This window comes from Orussus abietinus, unplaced genomic scaffold (genome assembly GCF_000612105.2).
Source record: "Orussus abietinus isolate OABI.00-Male unplaced genomic scaffold, Oabi_2.0 scaffold67, whole genome shotgun sequence".
NCBI classification, from domain to species: Eukaryota; Metazoa; Arthropoda; class Insecta; order Hymenoptera; family Orussidae; genus Orussus; species Orussus abietinus.
Window position 1 is genome coordinate 431230 of NW_019394243.1, and position 20814 is coordinate 452043.

Genomic DNA, 20814 nt, shown 5'->3' on the forward strand with positions numbered 1-20814 from the left:
GGGCGGAAAATATCGGGAAAGGAAGTTCAGAAACGGTGAAATTTGCTGACGGGGAAAGGGGGCACAAGTGGGGAAACGCTCATTATGTACAATTGTAGTAAGTCTTTTCATACTTCAAATTTTCCTCCTGTTTTTTCGAGATGAACCATCAATTCTTATATCATTCGATCTTCGCGTCAATAAGAAATTAGGTATTTTGTCAAGACGGCAAATCCATTGAATCAAGAGGAACGCGGAGGGACATCGTGTACGGTTTGAGAGAACAAAATTTATATTATAAATTAGATTCCGCGATATCGACTCCTTATATAGAAAAACATATAGTTTAAAAGTGGGCTCGATGTTTCCTTTAGATAAAATTACAAGGATATATTATAATAATGAAACCCGGGGACCTGAACAAGAATACCGAGATGATCGTATTCTTTACCTGCCATCCCCACAATTATTTGCTTAACAAATTGGACATTAATATAGCGATATATTTTTAGGTTTTATGCTCTTCGTCGGGTTTAGTTCATATCCACTCCGCACTAAAAATTCGATTCCATTAAACTTGTACATAGTACGTTGTAAAGGTGCGGTATCTTTAAGTGAATAAATTGTTACGTCCTTTTTGATAAAAGTTCAAGTGATTTCCTCTCTATGTACTCTGCACACGTGTGAAACCTTTGTACGCAAGGTACCACTCGGTAAGTATACTTGCCAAACGTTTTTACTGAACTCTTAAATAAAAAAAAAATGTTATCTTAACATTCATTGGGGAAAACTGAGCGACCACTAATAAACTAGATCGAGCAGCCGCTAATGGAAATATCCAAAACTAATCCCGATTAATCCAACGCATACATACGCAACAGAAATTCGATGTTTGGTTCTAAACGATCCGCTGCATCGAATCATCGGGAAAGGCAGGACCATAAGACCATTATTAACCAAAAACATTCTTGCCTATTAACGTTGTCGACGCAAAAAGAGAAGGGAAATCGGAGCAACGATCCGGCGTATCGTTGACAAGTTTGTCAAGAACGGTATTCCTTCTGTTCCAGGAACAACGTCAACCCCTCGATTCCGAGTTGAACGGGTCCATCGATGTCAAGCCCAACGATGTCAAATCCCAAGTTGCGAAGTGGCAGCAAAACAACGATCTCGGTCAGCTTCGGAAGGACATTCAGAGGCAGACGATCGCGGCTCGATCCTGCGAAAACATTGACTCGAAGGACGAAAACGAGTACACGGGGGTCGACTCGATGTCCTCGGAGAAATCCTGGAAGAACGAACAAGTCGAAGAAATCTTGGAGCACGAAAGGAAAAACAAGAAAAACGAGATAAATGCGAGGCTAAACAATAGAGACAGCTTCGACAGCTCCGCGTTGGAAGGTAAAGGGCCACGTTCTTCCGATCAATTTCAGAGAAAGATCCACCGCATCGATCTAAAGGCCTATGGCTTCGAAAACGAGATCAGCGCGAAAAAAGGGTCCGCCGCCGACGAAAAAGTGCAGAGAGTCGTCAACAAGCTGGACTTGAAGTCTTTCGGCTACGAGCGCGGGCTTCGCAGAGCCAGCTCGATCAATGAAATTGAATCCGACTTTGAAGCCGATGACAAGCCGAGAATCCTCAAGATAAAAACCAAGTCTAACTTGACGCGACGGGCGTACTTTGAAAAGTCGAGGTCCAAGAGCTCCCAGGATTTGGTCAGGTGCGGTGCTTCCGGGGACCACGATGTCAACGAGGCTTTCGATTACTCGAAGGAGAAGGGTATAATGGACAAACTTGACTACCAGAAAGGCTCGGGACTGTCTTCCGCCAAGTCGGTACCCAACGTGTCCATGAACGAATTTTACAGTCGGACATCGGGAAAGCTCAGCGAAGAAGATGACCCGGATGATTCGGGTGAGCAAACCGTTCGCGTGGTCCCAATTTAGTCGTGATCTCGGTTTAGAAGTCGTCGATATCTCAAACTGTAGATGCAAACAAGTGTACCACGTTTACTGCTTTTTTTTCATGTTGAACCCGAAGATTCGCTGGGGCGTTCGAAGGACGAGGAGGGATCTTCCGTTGACGGCGACGGCAAAAAACCTCTTAAGGAATCAAAAGCCGAATTAGAGAATTTGCCAATGCCTTCGGTTAGAAGACTAGCCGAAGCTTTCAACAAAACGCCCGAAGCAAGGCCAATACCTGCCCCAAGGGTAAGACGGTCGAAAGACGATCACTTTAAGGGTCCAGGAAAGGTGAGGCGGCCATTTTCAATCGGTGACGTCAGAAGCGAGAAAATCGCGAGAAAATCCCAACCACTGTTCGGCAAAACGAACCACGTTTATCCGCGAAGATTAGGCCTGGAAAAAAAACTGGATATTCACGAAATGTGTCAGCCGGTCAGTTTTGAACGGATCGTGCCCTAGGAAGGGAGATATCGTAATCATCATTTTCTCCGATTCAATATATTTTGGTATCTTTCATGATATGACGATACTAAATGAAAAATAAATAGGGATGATTTAAAATTGGTCGGGTATAACGGGAAAGAATTCAATTTGAAAATATTTAAACAATGCATCAGTCGTATTAAGAACTGCAATTTGATGAAATTTCATTTGATCCAGAGACTCGAACGTTTATCTCTACTCTTGTTAAATGTTTAAAATATTCTATTCACGCACCGAGGACGAACGCGTACCAAATGTGTTCAAATCGGTAATAATCCCCCTGCGCGGTAAGAAGCAATAAAACGCATGTTGGCAAAATTGGGCAAGACAACGTCGCTCGTTCCGTTACGTAAATGGCGCAAAAATCATTCACGACTTTCTGGCTGACCTTCCTGGACCCTTAAGTAGCATGGAACTATAATTCCAAGAAGTAATTTGCTGCAAAATTAAACCGTAATGATTTTTCTGAATATTTTGTCGCGACACGCGACCACGTTCGCGTATAACGAAAAAGTTAAAACCTCTCTTGAATCCGTTAAATGACTATTAATGATATTGCAGATTTCCAGGTCACTGGGGAACATTCAGAAGGAAAGGTCAACCACCCCTGAGATAACGTTGATAGAGACTCCGAGGCAAATGCACAGCCTAACGGCGAGATCTCTGTCAAAGGAATTTCGAGAGGGGTTAAAGCAAATACCGCATAAAGTAACATCACCTCCTGCCAGTCACGTTTTTGTCGATCAATTAAAACTTGGCGAAAACAAGCAGGAACCGGTGCAATCCGAATTGGGCAATACGACCGACAACATTAGCGTCATTGTACCGGGCAAACTCAAGAGTAACATACAATTCTGGGAACAATTGCATAAACAAAGCTAAAGTCTTCTTTCGGCACACGTGCGGAAAACGTGATAAACAAATTATTATCGAACTGGAGAGCGATTACCTTGGGGAAATTCATCCCAACGTATGGATCCACGTATGGTCCATGTATTTATTGCAAATGAATTTATATTCTTGTCATTACGGGCTTGGTGACGCAACTTTTTGTACAGTTCTGTAAAGTACACTTTTACTCGTTATGTAGACATCGGCAAGAAACTTAATCGACGTTCGCAATTTTTAATAAAACTGTTCATTCGCGCGGTCCTTTTTTTCGTGAAGGAATATACATATTTGTTCATTGCGCGTCTTTCATAAGTAGAAAAGTATAAGTAGACTAAAGATACGCGCAATATTTACCGCAAATAAACAAGTGATCTCGTCTGTGGGCATAATGTTTAGTAATGAATCTAATGCATAATGCATGCCGGGATTTTAATTTGAGAATAATGCTCACATTTAAAAAATTAAAAAACCATGATGTAGAAATAAAGACCGAGTTAATGTTTGACGTGGTTAACTTATAAAGTACTTTGTGTAAGAGTATTGTTTTCGGAGGCCGTAACAAGTATTATTTTTAATTGGAAACGAAGCTCTTGCTAATAAGAAATTGAAATGTGGAGATTTGATTCGATCGTTTGCCATATTAGCCCACACCGCGTGATTAATTAATATTTAAGACGTGCTCCGTATTTTACCATGCTTGTACATCGCATTTGGTCGACTCGTACTCGACGAAACATTATACAAGCATATGCTGCGGAAAGCAACTGGAATTATCTTGTAAATATTGTAGAAGCTAACCGCATGTTTATAAGGTTTCTGCTCTTGCATACCGCAAGAGTACGCTAACGGAAAATTATTTATTGGAATAATATTACGTATAATTTGAACTAGCACGCGATTGCAGTAAATATTCTGCTTCTATCAACTCGCTAATTAAAGAGGGAACTTTATGTTAGTGCCAAAGGACGTAAAAGCGACGTTATCCAAAGAAGATATTCTAAGTGACCAATTCTTCTTCGGTCTAAGTAAGATACATAGTTTGTAATATTGCAATTCCAGTTTAATTCTCGTTCTTATTTTATTGTATTTTTGTGTTCCCCACTTCGTACTTTAACAATTGACCAGGACTTCCTGTAGAATAAATACTATTATTCAACATTCTTAAGAAAAAAAGAACTCGCAATTATACGAAATAAAGCTGCGGGTTGAAATATGGATGTATCAAAAAAGACAAATACTGACACATTAAAAATGACTAAAATGCTAACGTTTTACAAACCTACTTTTCTCAACGAATGTTTAGGTATGACAGAGTATTCCATGATTTCCAATTGAAGTTTCTATGAATAACAGTAATTTATAATAATATGTACTTTATGATCATCTGGCAGTTGACCAAACACTTGAATTTGTACAGAGAAATTTAATCGTCGTCGATAAAATAAAATCCATCCGTACACTTTTCGACGGTAACGTAATCTCGGATACTTGAGCGGTGACATAAGTTGGCGCGCAACGTTACATTTACGTTGACGTCCGTTACCCCCGCATTGACAATTATACGAAATGAAATACTTCATGTCGTTTCCCTAGAATGAAAATGAAGACATCACGGAAAAGCGCAAGACATCCCTCTAATCTCTGTTCTAATCCATGACTCGATGATCCAACCAATCAACCGCGCCATCTGTCACATTTAGTGGCACTCAATTTTTGCTCTAAAGGCACTTAGAGAGTATGTACGTACGTGTTGTTCACGGGATATCCGAGTATTTCACTGCACACATTTATAAAACTCTTTTCGATATTTCTCACATGAATCCATAATATTCGATGGCTATGGTGTTCCAAATTGTTCTATCTAAGGCGTGAAAGTCATCATTTTCAATTCTAAGCTTTCAAAAGGCGTAAAGCATAAAAAATCTGTTCTTCGTTCTAGTCTAAAATAAATTTGAAAAGGACATTTTTTGTACGAATTTATAAATATTTTAATGCTTCGCGGGGCCAATTTCGTATCACCTTAATATCGATTTAAATTGGTAAATAAGCAGAAGGCGTTATCGATAAGACGCACCACTTTATTCGGGAAAATGTACATCCACGTTTCGGGAAAACAAAATAGAGCCGGAGATTAGAATATATTCTTGAAAAATATTGGTTTTTCTATTTCACCCCGTTGAATGTACTTCTTGAACAAAGTTGTAATAGCAATATACCAAACGACGAGGACGATTAATAAAAAATAGTCCTGACCTTATGAAACGGTATACTTTCCAGTTCGCTACTATGATACTTGCGGTAATCCCACAGAAAATGATCGATCAAAATGGAATTAAAATCGGATTTCTTCAAACCTAAAGCGGGGTACTGCGTAATCGTAGCATTTAGTTCATTTACGACTCGTTCGATAACTTCTATCGAGCAACCTCGAATCTCTACTTCTTCGGCACATCCTTCGGTTAATTCCGTGTCTAAAAATAAGATATCATAACGCAATGGTGCAATATGCTATATACGATTTCACAAATAATTGTAAAATTTGAAATATAAAAACATGGTCGTACCCAATTGGAGTGCACTCAAAAGCGTGTTGCTGTATCGCATAGCCCCAAAATGTGCGAGCACCTGAGGAATTCTGTAGTCGGCAAACATTGTTATTTTATCGATGTCATGGAATGCACCGATGCCTTCCCCTCTGAAGCAAGCCCATACATCCCCGATCAATATTTGGGCTCTCTTGTAGAATGATACTTGATTGGCACAAAATTGAACAAAAAAGATTGTTAACGATTCTAACACTCGTCAGGGGGACGTATACAAATACTAATATTCTTTTAATGAAATCAATCGATCGTATTGTATCGTATTAGAAGCGATTAGATAATCGATAAAAGAAATCTGCATCGGAGTCAACTACCCTGCTGAAGAAACGTACAAACGAAAAGAATGTTTAAAAGTCAGAAACTGACAGAATTGGACGTACTCCGAGTTCACGTAAACCTATGCGATCGAATTCTCCCGATGAACGTTCATTCCTTCCGGCAGATATACAGAAACGAACGGAAACGAATAGATCAGTCGCTTCTCTTCGTTTCCGTCCGTTTTTTCAGCAAGATACATTGCAATGTTCCTTCACGTGAATAAAATTAATGCACTTTTCTGTATAACAGACGGTAGAAATAAAATCCCGATAAATCCGAATATTACTGTATATCTTGAACGAAATATTTATACCAGACAGTATCCTTCAGCGCGATAATGGAAACAAGAAATGCAGTTTACCTCTGTATCCTTGGTAATCGGCTTCATCGCGATAGGATTCAAAGTTATTAACTACCAGCTTCAGTAATTGCTCTGCCGAGCCTCGACATTGCGTTATACATTCGACAAAGGTACCTAATGGATTAGCATTACGTTACCAAAGACTGAATCTCTTCAAAGATTACAGAACGACGAAGATATTACACCGCTCGTAAAAACAAAATCAAATATATCAAAAAATAACGTCGTGTTATCATGGGACACGAGTAACTTCTTGTATTTAGACTATATATTACGTGCAACTACCTTTGTACTTCTCTTTCAAAACATTGCCAACTTGTTGCAAGTTTTTAACTCTTTCCTCGATGAGGGGTATTTCGCATGCATCATCATCTCCTCGTAAAATAGTTTTTAACTCATCTTTCGTTATGCGACTGTAAAAGTTCGAATCGTAAATAGGTTTTCCATCCTGTAACCAGGAAATACCATTTCAATGAATTGACATACATTAATAATTCCCTGCTTACAGGCTAGAAGAGGAGTCCTTTGCCCTCCTCAGTTTATCGTTTTTCATTTTATAAAACCACAAAATAGTATAAGGAGATACAATGCAACATAGGGGGTCGAACTGTCATATTTCGATCTGTATACAAGTATCAATTGCTCTGATATTAGAAACGAAAGTGCCAGGACAATTGTACGAGAATTTAGAACACTCCTGTAATCGAGAGACTCGCATTTGAACGGAGTAAAGGCAAAAAAGTGTCTTATGCGCTTCCGTGCTAACACAACGGTAACGTGAGGTCACGGGTAGCGCAGGGTGGCACTCTGCAATCAATTGGAGCATCAAAAGCCACGAATCCCGGAGATTTCTGGGGTTTTACCTCGATTTCTTTAGAATTATTGTTTGGAAACGACGTATGGAGTACGCCATTTAGTACATACAATGTCCAATATCATTCGACACGGCTGTCGATACAAATACGAACGTCGGCAACGTAGGTATTTAGAAGAATCATTTTTACCGACGTCGATGAAATTTTTCTCAACGCGATTCACTTCGCCTTAATTGCAAAATTAAAAGCATTTGAAGAAATGTTTTGATCGCAGTAGAATTGGAGTTCCCTCAATTCCCGCGAGTAGAATTCGCATCGTTAGATCGGCGAAAATCTCAGATTTTGGGGTCACTTTCTACGGAACCGACCATTGGCGTTGCGTCTCCTTGTACTTCATCGATAAAACCTATGCATGGCGTATGCTTGTTCGATATATCGATATCGCTTAGATGCACCGATTGACGTAAATGTGTCATTTCACACATTAAAGACAAGAACTGCATTTATTATAACACTCAAACTACTTGGATGGTTGAAAAAGTAGGGTTAAATTATGCAATTTCAACGATAATGCAACTCCATTGACAGGCAAAATGACTGAAAAACATAAATCTCTGGCATTTGAAATAGTTAATTTGAAAAAACCATCGTAAGTATTCCTCGCTAATCATAAATAAATAAATAACCTTGACTTTGACGAGAGGGAAAACTTACGAAGTCATGGCTCATTCGCCATTAAACTTTTGAATAAATATTATCGTACGTCTTAAACTCTGCATTATAGCGCTTTAAGCCAGGTGATAAAGTCCGTTCCTCAGCCGAAAGGTGCAGTACCACGCTTTGGTTTGCCGAAATGGAAAGTAATGCCTTTGGAGTCGAAAATACCCATGATCCCAGGCCCAGAAGGTGCTTACAGCTTTACGAGGCAAAAAGTGGGGAAGAAGCTCTGGATGGGATTTCCGGATGCCGAATTTAATTTAAACGATCCTTACGGCTACGAGGCGAAATTCTCCTACGCTTCGTTACACGACGAACATCTTGCACCGTATTTTTCTCGCCCTAACATCATCCAGCACATGGTCGATCTAGGGTTTATTACGAAAGACTTAGATGCCAAGTGCTCCTTGAAAGACTATAACATGTACAGGAAATATTTAAAGAAACTCCACAACGACGGCATTAATAAGGAACTCAAAAGACGAATGGACTTCCACGGAGAGAAGCGAATTCTGCTTATGGCTGAGGCTCGAGCTCAGGCTGAAGCAGAAAGGTGCCGATCACTTAATATTTTACAACAATTTAATATGCTTCATTTATGTAAACAATTGTTAAACACGTTCTTTCAAAATATCTCCTATTCGCTCTAAAAAAAGTACATAAATCCAATGACTGACGCAAAATCTGAACCTTGACAGATTCAAAGCAAGAGAAAGGCACAAAGAGACGCTCGATAAACTTCAGAAACAATTAAAACATGAAAAGGAAAGACAAATTCATAAACAGCATGAAAATATTAAGAAATATGAGGAAAGATTGAAGTTTTTGGCCCTGAAAAAAATGGAAGAAATTGGAAAACGACATGAGAAATCTAAAGCGCGGTCCGAAGGCATTCAACAAAAACGAGCTCTAGCTGCGCACATTGAACGTCAGAAAATTATAAAAACTCTTATCAATTGGAGCAAAAGTGAACAAAATCGCAAAAAAGATCGTAACGAACGCTTAGCAAGGGAAAGAGAGAATAAGCGTATAGCAATAGAAGAAAGGTAAAACAAGGAAAAAATTCTTATGTACAATTCTGATACAGTACTGCGACTGTGAAAATGATTCAATTTCAGATGGCAAAAAAAGAACGAGTTGCAAAAGAAGCAAATAAATAGAGAACATTTTTTGTTGCACTGGACCCAAAAACAACGGACAATATTTATAGAAAATTATAACAGAAAAATTAACAAAGAACGGGCTCGCCTGACAGGTTAATTTATTTCGTTTACACAAGCATAAAGTTATATAGGTTAAAAATTAATATGATGAAAATTTCTTTGTACAGAGCTTTTAAATGATACGAAGACTTTTGTACGGTGCTACTCGAATCGCTTTGTACCCAGAAAAAGAAGAGCCATTTGTTGCAGAGCCCAAAAACAGAAAACCAATGAAGTTAATCAAAATAGCATTACTTAAATGATCTTACAGATTTAACATGACCGATGTTATTGCAGAATAATGGACAACCAGAATTGCAAGAAATAAGAAAAGGGAGTGGTAAATCACTAAAAGGAACTACACGGAAAAACAAATTAGTGGTAGAAAAATGTTTCCCAGACCTAGAAACAGATTTGGATAGTTCAGGAAACCAAGAGGCTAAATGTTCCTCATTACCAATTAATCTGCCCATTACGGGTTCTGCCAAGGATAAGAACACGTGCAGATGCGAAGAAGTAAAAAAAAAAGTCAATACACAATGCAGAAAATAAAATATAAATACATGCTAAATATATTATTTTGTGGTATGTTACTTGTACGTCATCCGACCGAAATCAAATGAAATATTTTCATCTAAACTTGGAAAATAATTTTTCGATAGGACACAAAGTTATATATTGCATCTGCTAGTATTCTTGTAAAAAGAACTAAGCTGACATACATCTATAGCTCTTTTAATTGCAGCACAGAGGGCAAAATAGCCAGTGTGACCGTTCACGCTCCACTTGGCAGCACCCTTAGGACTCCAAAAACAGAAATTTAACGTATCCACTACGAATATCCAATCTATCGCTTTTGGATCATCTGGCTTAGGATGTAATTCATTTTGTGAAAAGTTATCCACCGAAACTGCCTTACTTTTCAGTCCTTCCAGTACCTAAACATATAGAAAATGTTATCATACTTTGTATACAATTTTTAAATAATAACAAAGCAAGAGACTTACTTTACACGCTATCTCTTTTACACCTTCATCTTCTATAAACACATTTTTTGAAAGTCTACTTATCAACTTTGCTGACTCTCTAGGTCCCAATACCATTTTGTACTAATGTATTTATTAACGAAAATATTAAATTTGAACAATGATCGCTACCGCAGTAAAACAGAATAATTATAATTTCCCCCAGAATATATTCAGAATGGAATTTCTTCGATAAGATATGCCAGTATTAATTTTACTAAAGTAACGAATGTCAAAAGTATACCAATTACAAAACAATTTATTTATTTCTTCTTGATCGTGTACTTGAAAAACTGATTCCCACAAGATTTACTATAGATTTAAGAATAATGTACTCAGAACACACAAGTAATTGTTGCACATTCCTACTCTTTCTTGGAAGATTTTCAATGTTCAACAAGGTATCCGATAAAGTAAAAATGGAGTATGTGTAGTCACTGTCTTATATACAGCTCTGTAAACTCCTTTGGTGGGAGTAACCCGATTTTCGTAGCCGTTAGGGAAACTTTTGGCCGCCAGAGTCGTTGCAGTCTAGGCAGATGGGGTAAATATAACCAGGCATCTCTGATATAACCTCAATACATTGCTCGCAGAGATGATTGGTAAGGAAATAAAGTTTAATGAAAAAACTCATAAACGTGTGAAATAAAAGATTTAAAATAAATAGAAGATTAAAACTAAAATCGCATGCAATAAAATTTTAAGTGGTGAATTATGTGTCGTGTCAGGTTATAAGACTGGTTGACTGTATAATTCGTAACAGGTTCGTAATGTGTAAAACAAAAATTCGAACGTCATTGACGTTATGACAAGTGACGACTACACTAGTGTGTGGTTAAATACTGACGTTAAACGTCATGTACGCAATATTTCCCGAATAAATACTTACTTAAATAAATGTATCCGATTGGATCGTTGGCTGATTGCAGCTCATTGGTTCTGCGGTGGAGGGCAGCACGGAACGCGAGCAATCTCCCAACTCATCTCTGACACTGCCTCCATTTCTACAAGCTCTGATAACCTCTATGGCTGTATAATTGAAATCAATTGAAATTGACTGAAATGCTTATGATCACATGTTTAATCATAAATATAAGATCTGATAAGGATAAAATGATTAGACATTGTCAATGAAGTTCAGAGTAATTCCTTGATGAATTATTTATTTTTACTGCAAGTTCATAATCATAAAATTTGCATTATTTCTTGATTCCAATAAAAATCTCAATAATCAATTGAATACATGTTTCGTGACATTAAATTATGCAGGTAAAAGTAATAAACGCAGAGAGTAGAAACAGGTCCACGAATGGCTTTTTCCTTGGACTGGGTTTATTAATGCATTTAATAATCTTGTGGGGCGTGTTAGATGCCAATTTTCATTCCCCGATATTACAAGGGTTAGCACCGATACCTGTACCAAAACCTGGTCCAGCTAAAAGATTGTTTCTTTTTGTGGCGGATGGCTTACGTTATCGTACATTTAAAGAAAATCCTCCTCCTTATTTAAGGTAATAAATTTAAATTATCAATACTAGATAGAAAAGTAAACTCATGTCATTTTATATTTTTAGGAAGGTGATGGAAAATCAGGGTTCCTGGGGTGTTTCACATACCAGAATGCCTACCGAATCACGCCCAGGGAATGTCGCTATTGTAGCAGGTCTTTACGAAGACCCCAGTGCACTTTTTAAAGGATGGAAAGAATATCCCATAGACTTTGATTCGGTATTCAATCGGAGTCGTCAAACCTGGGCATGGGGTAGCCCCGACATTGTTCCTATGTTTGCAAATGGTAAAACAATTGATGATTAATTACTGTATTTGGTTTAACCTAACGTTATTTATGCTAGGTAATAAACTGAAAGTGCACGGAGAAAGTTACTCTCCAGATTGGCAAGATTTTGGAGCTCGGTCGGGATCGAACATTCGTCTTGATTCTTGGGTTTTCGATAAATTTTTCCAATGGCTTGGAGAAAAGGCAGAAAATGTAAAAAATCATAATGAAATTATAATTTTCTTTCACCTTCTTGGATGCGACACCACAGGTCATGCTAATAAACCATACTCGAAGTATGTGTTGGTATTAAAACTATTAACATCGGTAACCATTTATAATGCTTTGTTTTCCAATACTATAGACAAGGGGAGTACACTTGACAATTCAATTTGGCTTCAGAGAATACATCGAAAATATGCAGTACGTAGATCAAGAAATTAAACGGGTTGTGCACGAGACGGAGAGTTTCTTTGATCAAGGAACTACCGCATACATATTCACATCAGATCATGGAATGACAAACTGGGGATCTCATGGAAGTGGATCTACAGATGAAACGGAAACACCTATAATTGCTTGGGGTGCAGGTGTAAATAAATTAAATTCTAGGCAAGATGTAGAACAGGCTGATATCGCCCCACTTATATCAGCTCTTTTAGGAATACCAATTCCAGTAAACAGTGAAGCAAGTATTATTTAGGTAAAACATGTTTGATCGGAGTACGTTAAATTAGAATAGAAATATTTAAAGCTACGTTTTTACAGGGCATACTACCAAAACAGTATTTAAGTTCTGGAAACGAAGAGTACGGTGCACGTGTTCTCCTTAGCAACGTTAAACAATTAATGCAACAAGTTACGGCGAATCGCATTAGCACCGTCGGGAACAGTATTCCACAGGATGATCATCGAGAGGCCAATTTGTACGGAATGATCAGTGATATGGAAAGACTGATTCAAAAAGGAAAACTAGTAGAAAGTATCGAAGAAGGTCAAAGAGCTACTTTGCAAGCCAAAGAATCTTTATATTTTTATAGAAAATATCAAAGAGATCAGTTAATCGCTTACTTGGCTCTTATATGGCTTGGCTGGTTAACATTGCTCGTTTTCGAAGTCATAGGAATCCGGCGAAAAAATGCTAAAACTGCCGCTTTAATTCTGTCCAACATAGGATGCGTTTCTGCTCTCTTTGTCCTTTTGTTGAAGTATAAAGGTAATAATATTGATTAGTGTTTTTAATATCTTATGCAATATAATCAATTAGTTGCAAAAGTTTCAGGATACAGCAACTGGAGGCTGCCCGGCTATGGAAGTATAGCCATTTTTTCTCTATGGTTAGCTAGTCGTAGTGCTCTAAATTTAACATTAGCGTTTGAAGAAGAAGCACATCTATTGACATGTTTAACGGGCATTGTATTTTTGATGGGAATGATGTTCCTAGGACTAACACACCGATGGGTATTCGGAGTTGGAATGTTAGCTGTTACTGCCATACAAAGAATTTTGTTGAAAGAGAAGAATCCCGTACTAGTTTTAACAGGAATTTGGTTAGCATCGTTCCCTGTCCTCCCAGTTGTCGAACCACATCCACGCATTTATGTAGTGTAAGTTCAATGCAAATGACTATTATTGCAAGATCTACCAGTTTTACGCTTCTATTTTATTGATTATGTTATATTTTTAGGTTTACAAGCTTAGCAGTGGCAGCAATTTCCCTGGCTTTTAATAAATTTGTAAATACACCTCTTAAAGCAGTGGAAATAGTACGTATAGGTGTAACAACCTTGGTACTTACTGGTTACATAGACGGACGTTCCTGGGTCTCGTGGATAATATTATTTACCACGCCATTGGGCATCTGGTTATATCCGTCCAAAATAGATAATCGAATTATGGGCATCGTTTACGAGCTTCTCTGCCCACTCATTCTACTCTCAGCTTCTTACGAGCCTCTGTTTTACCTTGTACTTGCTGCGCACCTCTTGTCTTGGCCCTTTCCAACATTGACTACAGAGTGGATGTGCAAAAAACATTTACTTCGCATCCGCGATCTCACCAAAGCATCATTTTTTGTATCCTTTACACGTGTTATTGATATGACTTGAATATTTTATTTTATTAAAAATATTAACGAGATTATATTTGTGCAAAAAGAGATACCGTGATAGACCCAGAAGAAACATGCTTCCCTGTACAAATATTTGTGTTATTAATTCCTTAAATTTAAGTTAGATGATGTACATACTGTTGTGCTTCTTTGGTACAGGGAACATGGCGAGCATCAGTTCCTTTGATCCTCTTTGGACTCGTCACTTTGTTACCATTTTTTCACCATTTACCATGGGATTTTTAATCTTACTGAAGTTTAGTATACCGTTGATTCTGGTCAGCTGTGCCATCAGACGAACTTTCCATTCATCTGAAATATTCCTAGCTATTCTCCTCCTGGGAGATTGCTTGGCATTACCTCTAATGTTTGGTGTTACGTCTCAGGGAAGTTGGTTAGATATCGGTAGTGCTATTAGTAGATTTACTATTGCTATAACTCTTCCTCTATTGCTACTAGTGTTTTACTATCTGTCCAAACCACTTATAACGCTCAGTATTACACGACAGCTGTTATTATACGTCAGAAGAGAACACACTAATTAATTCATATGCATTGGAAATATCGCCAGAGTGAAGTCAATAAAAATATGACTCGAAATTTGTTGTTTTCTTTTACCTACTTGTAAATACGAAAAGAAAAATGTAGCATAAAAATGATCAATTTACTCGACTTTATTTTCTTTTAATTGGAAATGATTTGCATAAAGCAAAATATTTGTTTTAATTGTAAATACGTGATATACATTATTTCTTTTCCTTGACATAATGTGTACTTTTACTTTACAAAATACTTACCGAGAGAATGAAAGAAAAATAACAGACCTTGGCAAAACGTTTTATACATAAAACCATGCTTCCAACGTATGCTCTTTACCTGTTATCCTAAACATTACATAACGTAAATGTCAAATTTACAATTTAATCTTAATACACTTAAGTTACGTAATGCATTAGTTCCTTTGAATTAAATTCGGCCATCTTTTAGGGACAGTCTAATTATTCACCAATAAGTAGAACTTAGTTTAGAACTTAAACTCCTTGTACTTTTTAGATGATTTTGTATCTTGATTTTGCTGCCGTTTTCTCTTGCTCTGCAATAATTATGAAACCATAATTAATACCGAGTAGCTTAAAAACGACTTGTAATAACATTAATTTACAAACCTTTTGTCGTTGCACGTGATCTTGCAGCATATCCGATAAGTCTTCTCGTCTGAGATGTGCTTGTCGAGAACGCATAGTCTCCTCGTATCTCGACGCCATTGCTTCGGAATCGAGGTCTAATTCACTTGGGTCCAAGGCTAACTCCACGGCTCCATCTTTTTCTCCACGACTATCCGTTGCCGAACCACTTATTCCACGACGAGCTGCTATCACCGAAGGAGGTGCTTGACCGCCGGCAGCTCCGGTCATGTCGTACACGTGAGTACTGCCCATCATGCTCGCTCCCAAGCCTTCGGTTCGACGCTCCTGGAGGACTGTGTACAGTGCAGGCGTATCGCCACCCTCCATTTCACTTTCAATTTTCTTCTTTCTCAGTTCTATTGTTTCTGGAGTTTCCAAACCCGCGGGAATCGACGCGATACCACTGGGAGTGATCAAACCCTCGGCTCCAGGAGTTACCAATCCACTCGCATCGCCATCTCCATCCTTGCCGTCGCCTTCGCCATCTCCACCCTCTTCTCCGTCTTCGTCTTCGTCCTCTTCTCCCGATGATTCGGACTCTGGTTCTCCCCACATTCCTCTATCCACCTCCTCGTCGACGGCATCACCTCCGGGAGCACGAGCTACCCCGAACACATCCCCGTACAATGGTCTCCCTGTCTCGTCGACGGGAGGTTTACCCCAGCCTCCGGCATGGTAGCCAAAAGCACAACCCTCGGGGATTGGTGCATTCAATCCAGGTATTTTTAAATTGGGGTAACTCGGTGGAGGGCCATAGCGTTGCATCGCGATTAACCAGGGAGGAGGTACTTTGTGGCAATTTGGACCCACTGGCATACCCAATGCCGTGCGCAATTCATCCGACAATTCACCCGGTTTTTTCTCTTTCAATCGCGTTTCAAATTCTTTACCTTCGTAATATAAGTCTCCATGAATAGTCATACGTGGTTTAGTTTGCCATTTGAAAAAGGCATCGTGTAGCTTCTGATAGTCGATGTCGATTTTTCCTAACTTAGGTCTCGCCCTCTCCCTCATTTTCGCTTTAAGGGTTCGAGTGTCGTCACGTTCCTGCAGACTAGCTCTCATCTCTGTGATTCCTGTACGCTTGATGAAATCTGGTAAGTCAAAAGGAGGCTTCTCGATACCTCTCTTTCCTTGCAAATACTTTCTTTTGAAACACCAGTGTCGTGGCACCGGTACCGTGTTACGGTGTGCTTTTAACTGAACGAGAAGTTTAGGATCTCTTGCCGTAACGTCGTGCATTTCGACGACATCAGGACGTCCGACTAATTGTTTCAGTTCGGCCACGCTCAGACGAGTTAACCTCTTAAGCTTTCTCTTTGACAGACGTGGTGCACCATTTTCACCGACTCCCTGCTGTTGTTGTTGCTGACCAGCCTCGTCGTCAAAATCATCCAATGGAGGTATTTTACTAGGTGCAGTACCTGTTGTTGGAACAGCAGCTGTAGGCGGGTATTGTCCTATAGGCTCGCCTTTATCGCTCGTATCGTTAGAACGAGGTTCTACTTCTGTCAATTTAAATGCTTCAAAAACTCTAGCAAACTGGCGATACATTGGCTCCAAATCGTTAACGCTTGGAATCTCTTGTATGTATTCAACCTCGGGCATGTCGTGAGTTTTACCCTCATCCATGTTATTCTTCTTTTCTTGATCCTTTTTTTCTTCGCTATGTTTCTTCTTTCTCTTCTTCTTCTTTTTTTTTATTTTATTCGTTTTAGCATCTGTCTTCCCAGGAACAATGTCTGACAAATAAAACATATTCTAATAAGTTTTGACGAACACATTTTGAATACTATCCGCAATGAAGTTTCTATTTCATTGATGTCAAGTTAACACGTTTACTGCAAAATTGTCATTAAAAGAAAATTCCTAAACTTTCAAAATAGTCCTAATCTATAACAAACATAACGTGTTGCAACATTAATATTAATAACGGTATTACAATACTATTACATTCTCCAACAAGAGGCACTGACTAATAATAATTAACATAACTTTGAATCATTTTCTTATTCAACAAAGAATCACGTGCAAATGGATTTTCTAGAGAAACTGAAACTTTTGTAACCATATGCAACTAATGCGTGATGTGTTTTTAAATAAGTAATTAATCTTATGCCATCCCATCACCCCTCAAATGCACCTATTTACCCATTTTAGGTAAAGCGTCTTCCGCCGTTGGGGCAGTTTCCTCTCCAGCATTCTCGTTATCGGGGGATACTCCCGGGACAAGAACTTCGTTCGGATCGGCTCCAACTTCCTTAGCTCTCTCATTTTTGAAGGCTAAAGCCTGCTCGAGAGCTGCGGGCAATTTCACCGCCTCTCCATCCACGACTCTTTCCACGTTTTCCTCTAAACTCGAATGTTGCACCTCCGAAGGTGGTGCTACCTTTAAACTTAAAAGACTAAGCAGAGGCTGTTGAGTTTCCATGATGTATAAATGAAAAACGATTATCGCTTTTAAATAAAACGTTCCCCGACGCCCGCAAACATCAACCACGCACAGCCATGCACAGCCACGCCGATGAATTCCGACGTCTCCTAGAAGCCCATTGCTTGGTTAAAATGCGTGTATCCAAAATAGTTCCGATTCGCGCCGCTTGGTCGCGCCACTGTACCGAAAATGAGTTTTGCTGGGACTCGGCCAGCGAGGTGAGGAAGCGGACGGATTAAAAGACCGCGGGATGGGAACGAGCCTGAACGAGCCTTCGGCTCAAGGAATGTGGGAGCGGTAAGCGGTGCCCAGCGGTGCCTAACTAACCGAGTAGAGAATCAGGTAAAACTAAGTAAAATCGTTGTACAAATACATCGGGTCCTGAGATAAGAATCGTGCACTTTTGGGCGAAAGCGCACAGACTTATTTCAGATATACTTATACCGACGGTAGAAATAATGCAAGAAGAAAAGATGGGAGGAAGTTTACGGGGCTTGAAGAAAATGTAATTAAACTGGCAGGATTGCCAATTTTTCGATGTTTTTGACGTACATACATTACGTAAATGAAGTAGTTTACCGTAGAAAATCGTAGAAAACCAGGAAGTTACGTTTCGAATATGGAGGATTCCATACACGTATATACGATATACGGCATCCACGAGGTTATAAACGTTTTTTAGCATATATATGTTAAGGTGAATGACCGAAATTGGAGAATGTCGACTTTCACCGGTGAATGTCAACAGATACCAAATAGGTCGGTGAAAGATCGAATATTTCATTACATTCTTGTACATTCGGACCCTCTCCAGTGTGTGTCGACAATCACAGGTATGCTCTGGTGGAGGTCAAAACAGAAAAGTCAAAAAACAAGCGCTGGCTCTCTCCCGCCAAATCCTTCGTTCTGCTCGGAGTCAATCAGCTTCGTCAGTCTTATGCGAGCTTTGATAACGCAAGCAACGTTTTCTTAATTTTTTTTCCGATACCCTAATTTATACTAAATGGATACTGCAGTAAATCGTGATCTTTTTCTTGAAAAGTTAAATGCATTAATTGCGGGTAAACGAGAAGACAATTGTCTTTATTTTTCTCAAGAAAAGTATTCTAAAATACTTTCTGAAGTGGTTTCTGCTAAAATTAAATGCAACACACCTTTGGATTATAGACGATTAAAACGTTTTGATGTTTTAAAAATTAAAGATAAAGAGAACTTAATTGTACCATTAAAACCAGGGAAAACGAACATACAGTATTATGTTACCAATGAAGAATTGTACAGTATACTATATGAAACTCACATCAGAATAGGCCACGGAGGAAGAACACGTATGCTTAAAGAGTTGCAAGTTAAATACAAAAATATTACATATGAAGTTGTAATGTTGTATTTAAATTTATGCAAACAGTGTCAAATGAAACACAGTGCACCTAAGAAAGGTATTGTTGCGAAGCCAATGGTTAGTTCTGAATTAAACTCAAGATGTCAAGTTGATCTGATAGATCTGCAGTCAAACAGAGATGGCGAATATAAGTTCATAATGGTGTATCAAGATCATTTAACTAAGTTTGTCCAGCTACGACCTTTGAAAACTAAAAGTGCTGAAGAAGTAGCGCGTCACGTTCTTTCAATATTTTTAACATTTGGTGCACCAGCAATATTGCAATCAGATAATGGTAGAGAATTTAGTAATCGAGTCATATCCGAAATATGCGCTATGTGGAAAGATGTTAAAATAGTTCATGAAAAGCCTCGTTACAGTCAAACACAAGGCTCGGTTGAAAAGGCCAATCAGGATATACAGAATATGCTAACTGCATGGATGAATGAAAACGATACAAATAAATGGTCAGATGGTTTATCCTTTGTTCAATTTGCCAAGAACACTACATACCACGAAGGAATACGCCAAAGTCCTTATGAAGCCATGTTTGGCGTTAAAGCAAAAAGAGGCATAGCATCGACTTTTTTGCCTGGCGAACAAATCGCAAATATTGAAACTGAAGAACAACTCGAAGAAATTGCCAATACTTCTGAAACCGAAGAACAGCTTGAAGAAACTGTTAATGCTTATCAAAAAAATTTGAGCGGTGGTCATACCGAAAACCATATTCCAAAGAAAAATATTGAAGAGGACCTACAACCTACGTCTTCACATCAAATTCTGTCTGAAAAACACGAGTTGATTTCTATAAAAAGAGCGGCCGCGAAAGAAAATCTTCTATTGCCAGCAACAAAGATGTTACGAACCTCACAAAAACAATTTCCTCCTGCTCAAATTGGTGACAATGTACGAATACAAGTCCCTGATGTCGACCGTGGTCGTACAGATAGCCAAAATGTGTTAGCGGTTGTTGTTGGAATAGAAGACTCCGACTTCTATAAACTGGCAAATAAAAATGGTACCCTCAAGCAGCTTTACACACGTAATCAGTTCGTAATTTGTAAAGAAAAGTTACTTTCCATAGATGAGATTTCTTTTCAAGAAATGTCGCTGAGAGAAGCAGCTGCAGCTAATTCGAGAAGCGGGGGACAAGGCTATACACGCTGTCAATGCAAAAGGAAGTGTTCCACAAATAAATGCAGTTGTAAAAGCAAGGGACTCTTGTGCAATTCAAAGTGTCATAATAGTTTAAGTTGTTGCAATAAATAAGATTTGAATCACATAAGTAAGTAATTTTTTTATAACTATTATTTTCTTTTCTCATGTAGAATGTACTGTGTATTTTAAATTCTTGGTCATTCCTTTCAGAAAGAGAGGCGAAAAAGTTACGTCACCCTTGTGACGTTTTATAGCGACTGAATTACGGAGAAGAAAATATAAATCTCCAACATGTTCAACATTCACCATTAGTGCATGGTGAATGTCAACATTTACCGGTGTAAGTCAGAAATAAGGGTATTTAGCAAATATTTCGGACATACATTAAGCGACTATGTGAATGTTG

At 38.6% G+C, this 20814-nt stretch overlaps 6 protein-coding genes across 19 annotated transcripts in view; 4 read left to right on the top strand and 2 right to left on the bottom strand.

Moving 5' to 3' along the window:
• Positions 1-4700, top strand: part of LOC105695899 — a 40336-nt gene extending 35636 nt beyond the window's left edge. For all 9 annotated transcript variants that reach the window (XM_012417905.2, XM_012417907.2, XM_012417906.2 and 6 more), the window contains 3 exons: positions 1050-1893; positions 2020-2189; positions 2988-4700. In XM_012417905.2, the coding sequence (XP_012273328.1) occupies positions 1050-1893; positions 2020-2189; positions 2988-3308 (1335 nt within the window). In that variant the 3' untranslated portion in view covers positions 3309-4700. The remainder of the gene's footprint in view (positions 1-1049; positions 1894-2019; positions 2190-2987) is intronic.
• Positions 4701-5377: 677 nt separating this feature from the next.
• Positions 5378-10788, bottom strand: LOC105695904 (queuosine salvage protein). Of its 2 annotated transcripts, XM_012417926.1 has the most exons (6): positions 10341-10788; positions 10056-10271; positions 6885-7047; positions 6600-6713; positions 5882-6067; positions 5378-5788 (listed from the first exon to the last, which is right to left on the bottom strand). In XM_012417926.1, the coding sequence occupies exons 1-6, from the start codon at positions 10434-10436 to the stop codon at positions 5550-5552; spliced, it is 1014 nt and encodes a 337-aa protein (XP_012273349.1). In that variant the 5' UTR covers positions 10437-10788; the 3' UTR covers positions 5378-5549. The 2 variants fall into 2 exon arrangements, with proteins under 2 accessions (XP_012273349.1, XP_012273350.1); XM_012417927.1 differs by lacking the exon at positions 6600-6713.
• Positions 7664-8914, top strand: LOC105695905 (fibrous sheath-interacting protein 2). Its single transcript, XM_012417928.1, has 2 exons — positions 7664-8063; positions 8199-8914. Exons 1-2 carry the CDS (start codon positions 8008-8010, stop codon positions 8779-8781), a joined length of 639 nt encoding a protein of 212 aa, XP_012273351.1. The 5' UTR covers positions 7664-8007; the 3' UTR covers positions 8782-8914.
• A 25-nt stretch (positions 10789-10813) lies between the features above and the next one.
• Positions 10814-14845, top strand: LOC105695901 (GPI ethanolamine phosphate transferase 1). 5 transcript variants are annotated; one of them, XM_012417917.2, is made up of 9 exons: positions 10820-11121; positions 11288-11869; positions 11933-12153; positions 12212-12431; positions 12538-12823; positions 12904-13351; positions 13412-13742; positions 13823-14210; positions 14371-14845. In XM_012417917.2, exons 2-9 carry the CDS (start codon positions 11622-11624, stop codon positions 14788-14790), a joined length of 2562 nt encoding a protein of 853 aa, XP_012273340.1. In that variant the 5' UTR covers positions 10820-11121; positions 11288-11621; the 3' UTR covers positions 14791-14845. The 5 variants fall into 5 exon arrangements, with proteins under 5 accessions (XP_012273344.1, XP_012273342.1, XP_012273340.1 ...); XM_012417918.2 differs by having other exon boundaries at positions 10820-10960; XM_012417921.1 differs by having other exon boundaries at positions 10814-11869; positions 14367-14537.
• Positions 14846-14949: 104 nt separating this feature from the next.
• LOC105695902 (splicing factor 3B subunit 2) lies at positions 14950-17945 on the bottom strand. Its single transcript, XM_012417923.2, has 3 exons — positions 17584-17945; positions 15412-17174; positions 14950-15338 (listed from the first exon to the last, which is right to left on the bottom strand). Exons 1-3 carry the CDS (start codon positions 17861-17863, stop codon positions 15270-15272), a joined length of 2112 nt encoding a protein of 703 aa, XP_012273346.1. The 5' UTR covers positions 17864-17945; the 3' UTR covers positions 14950-15269.
• Positions 17946-18056: 111 nt separating this feature from the next.
• Positions 18057-20535, top strand: LOC105695903 (KRAB-A domain-containing protein 2). The gene is made up of 2 exons (XM_023432592.1): positions 18057-20268; positions 20335-20535. The coding sequence occupies exons 1-2, from the start codon at positions 18870-18872 to the stop codon at positions 20517-20519; spliced, it is 1584 nt and encodes a 527-aa protein (XP_023288360.1). The 5' UTR covers positions 18057-18869; the 3' UTR covers positions 20520-20535.
• Positions 20536-20814: the final 279 nt, after the last annotated feature.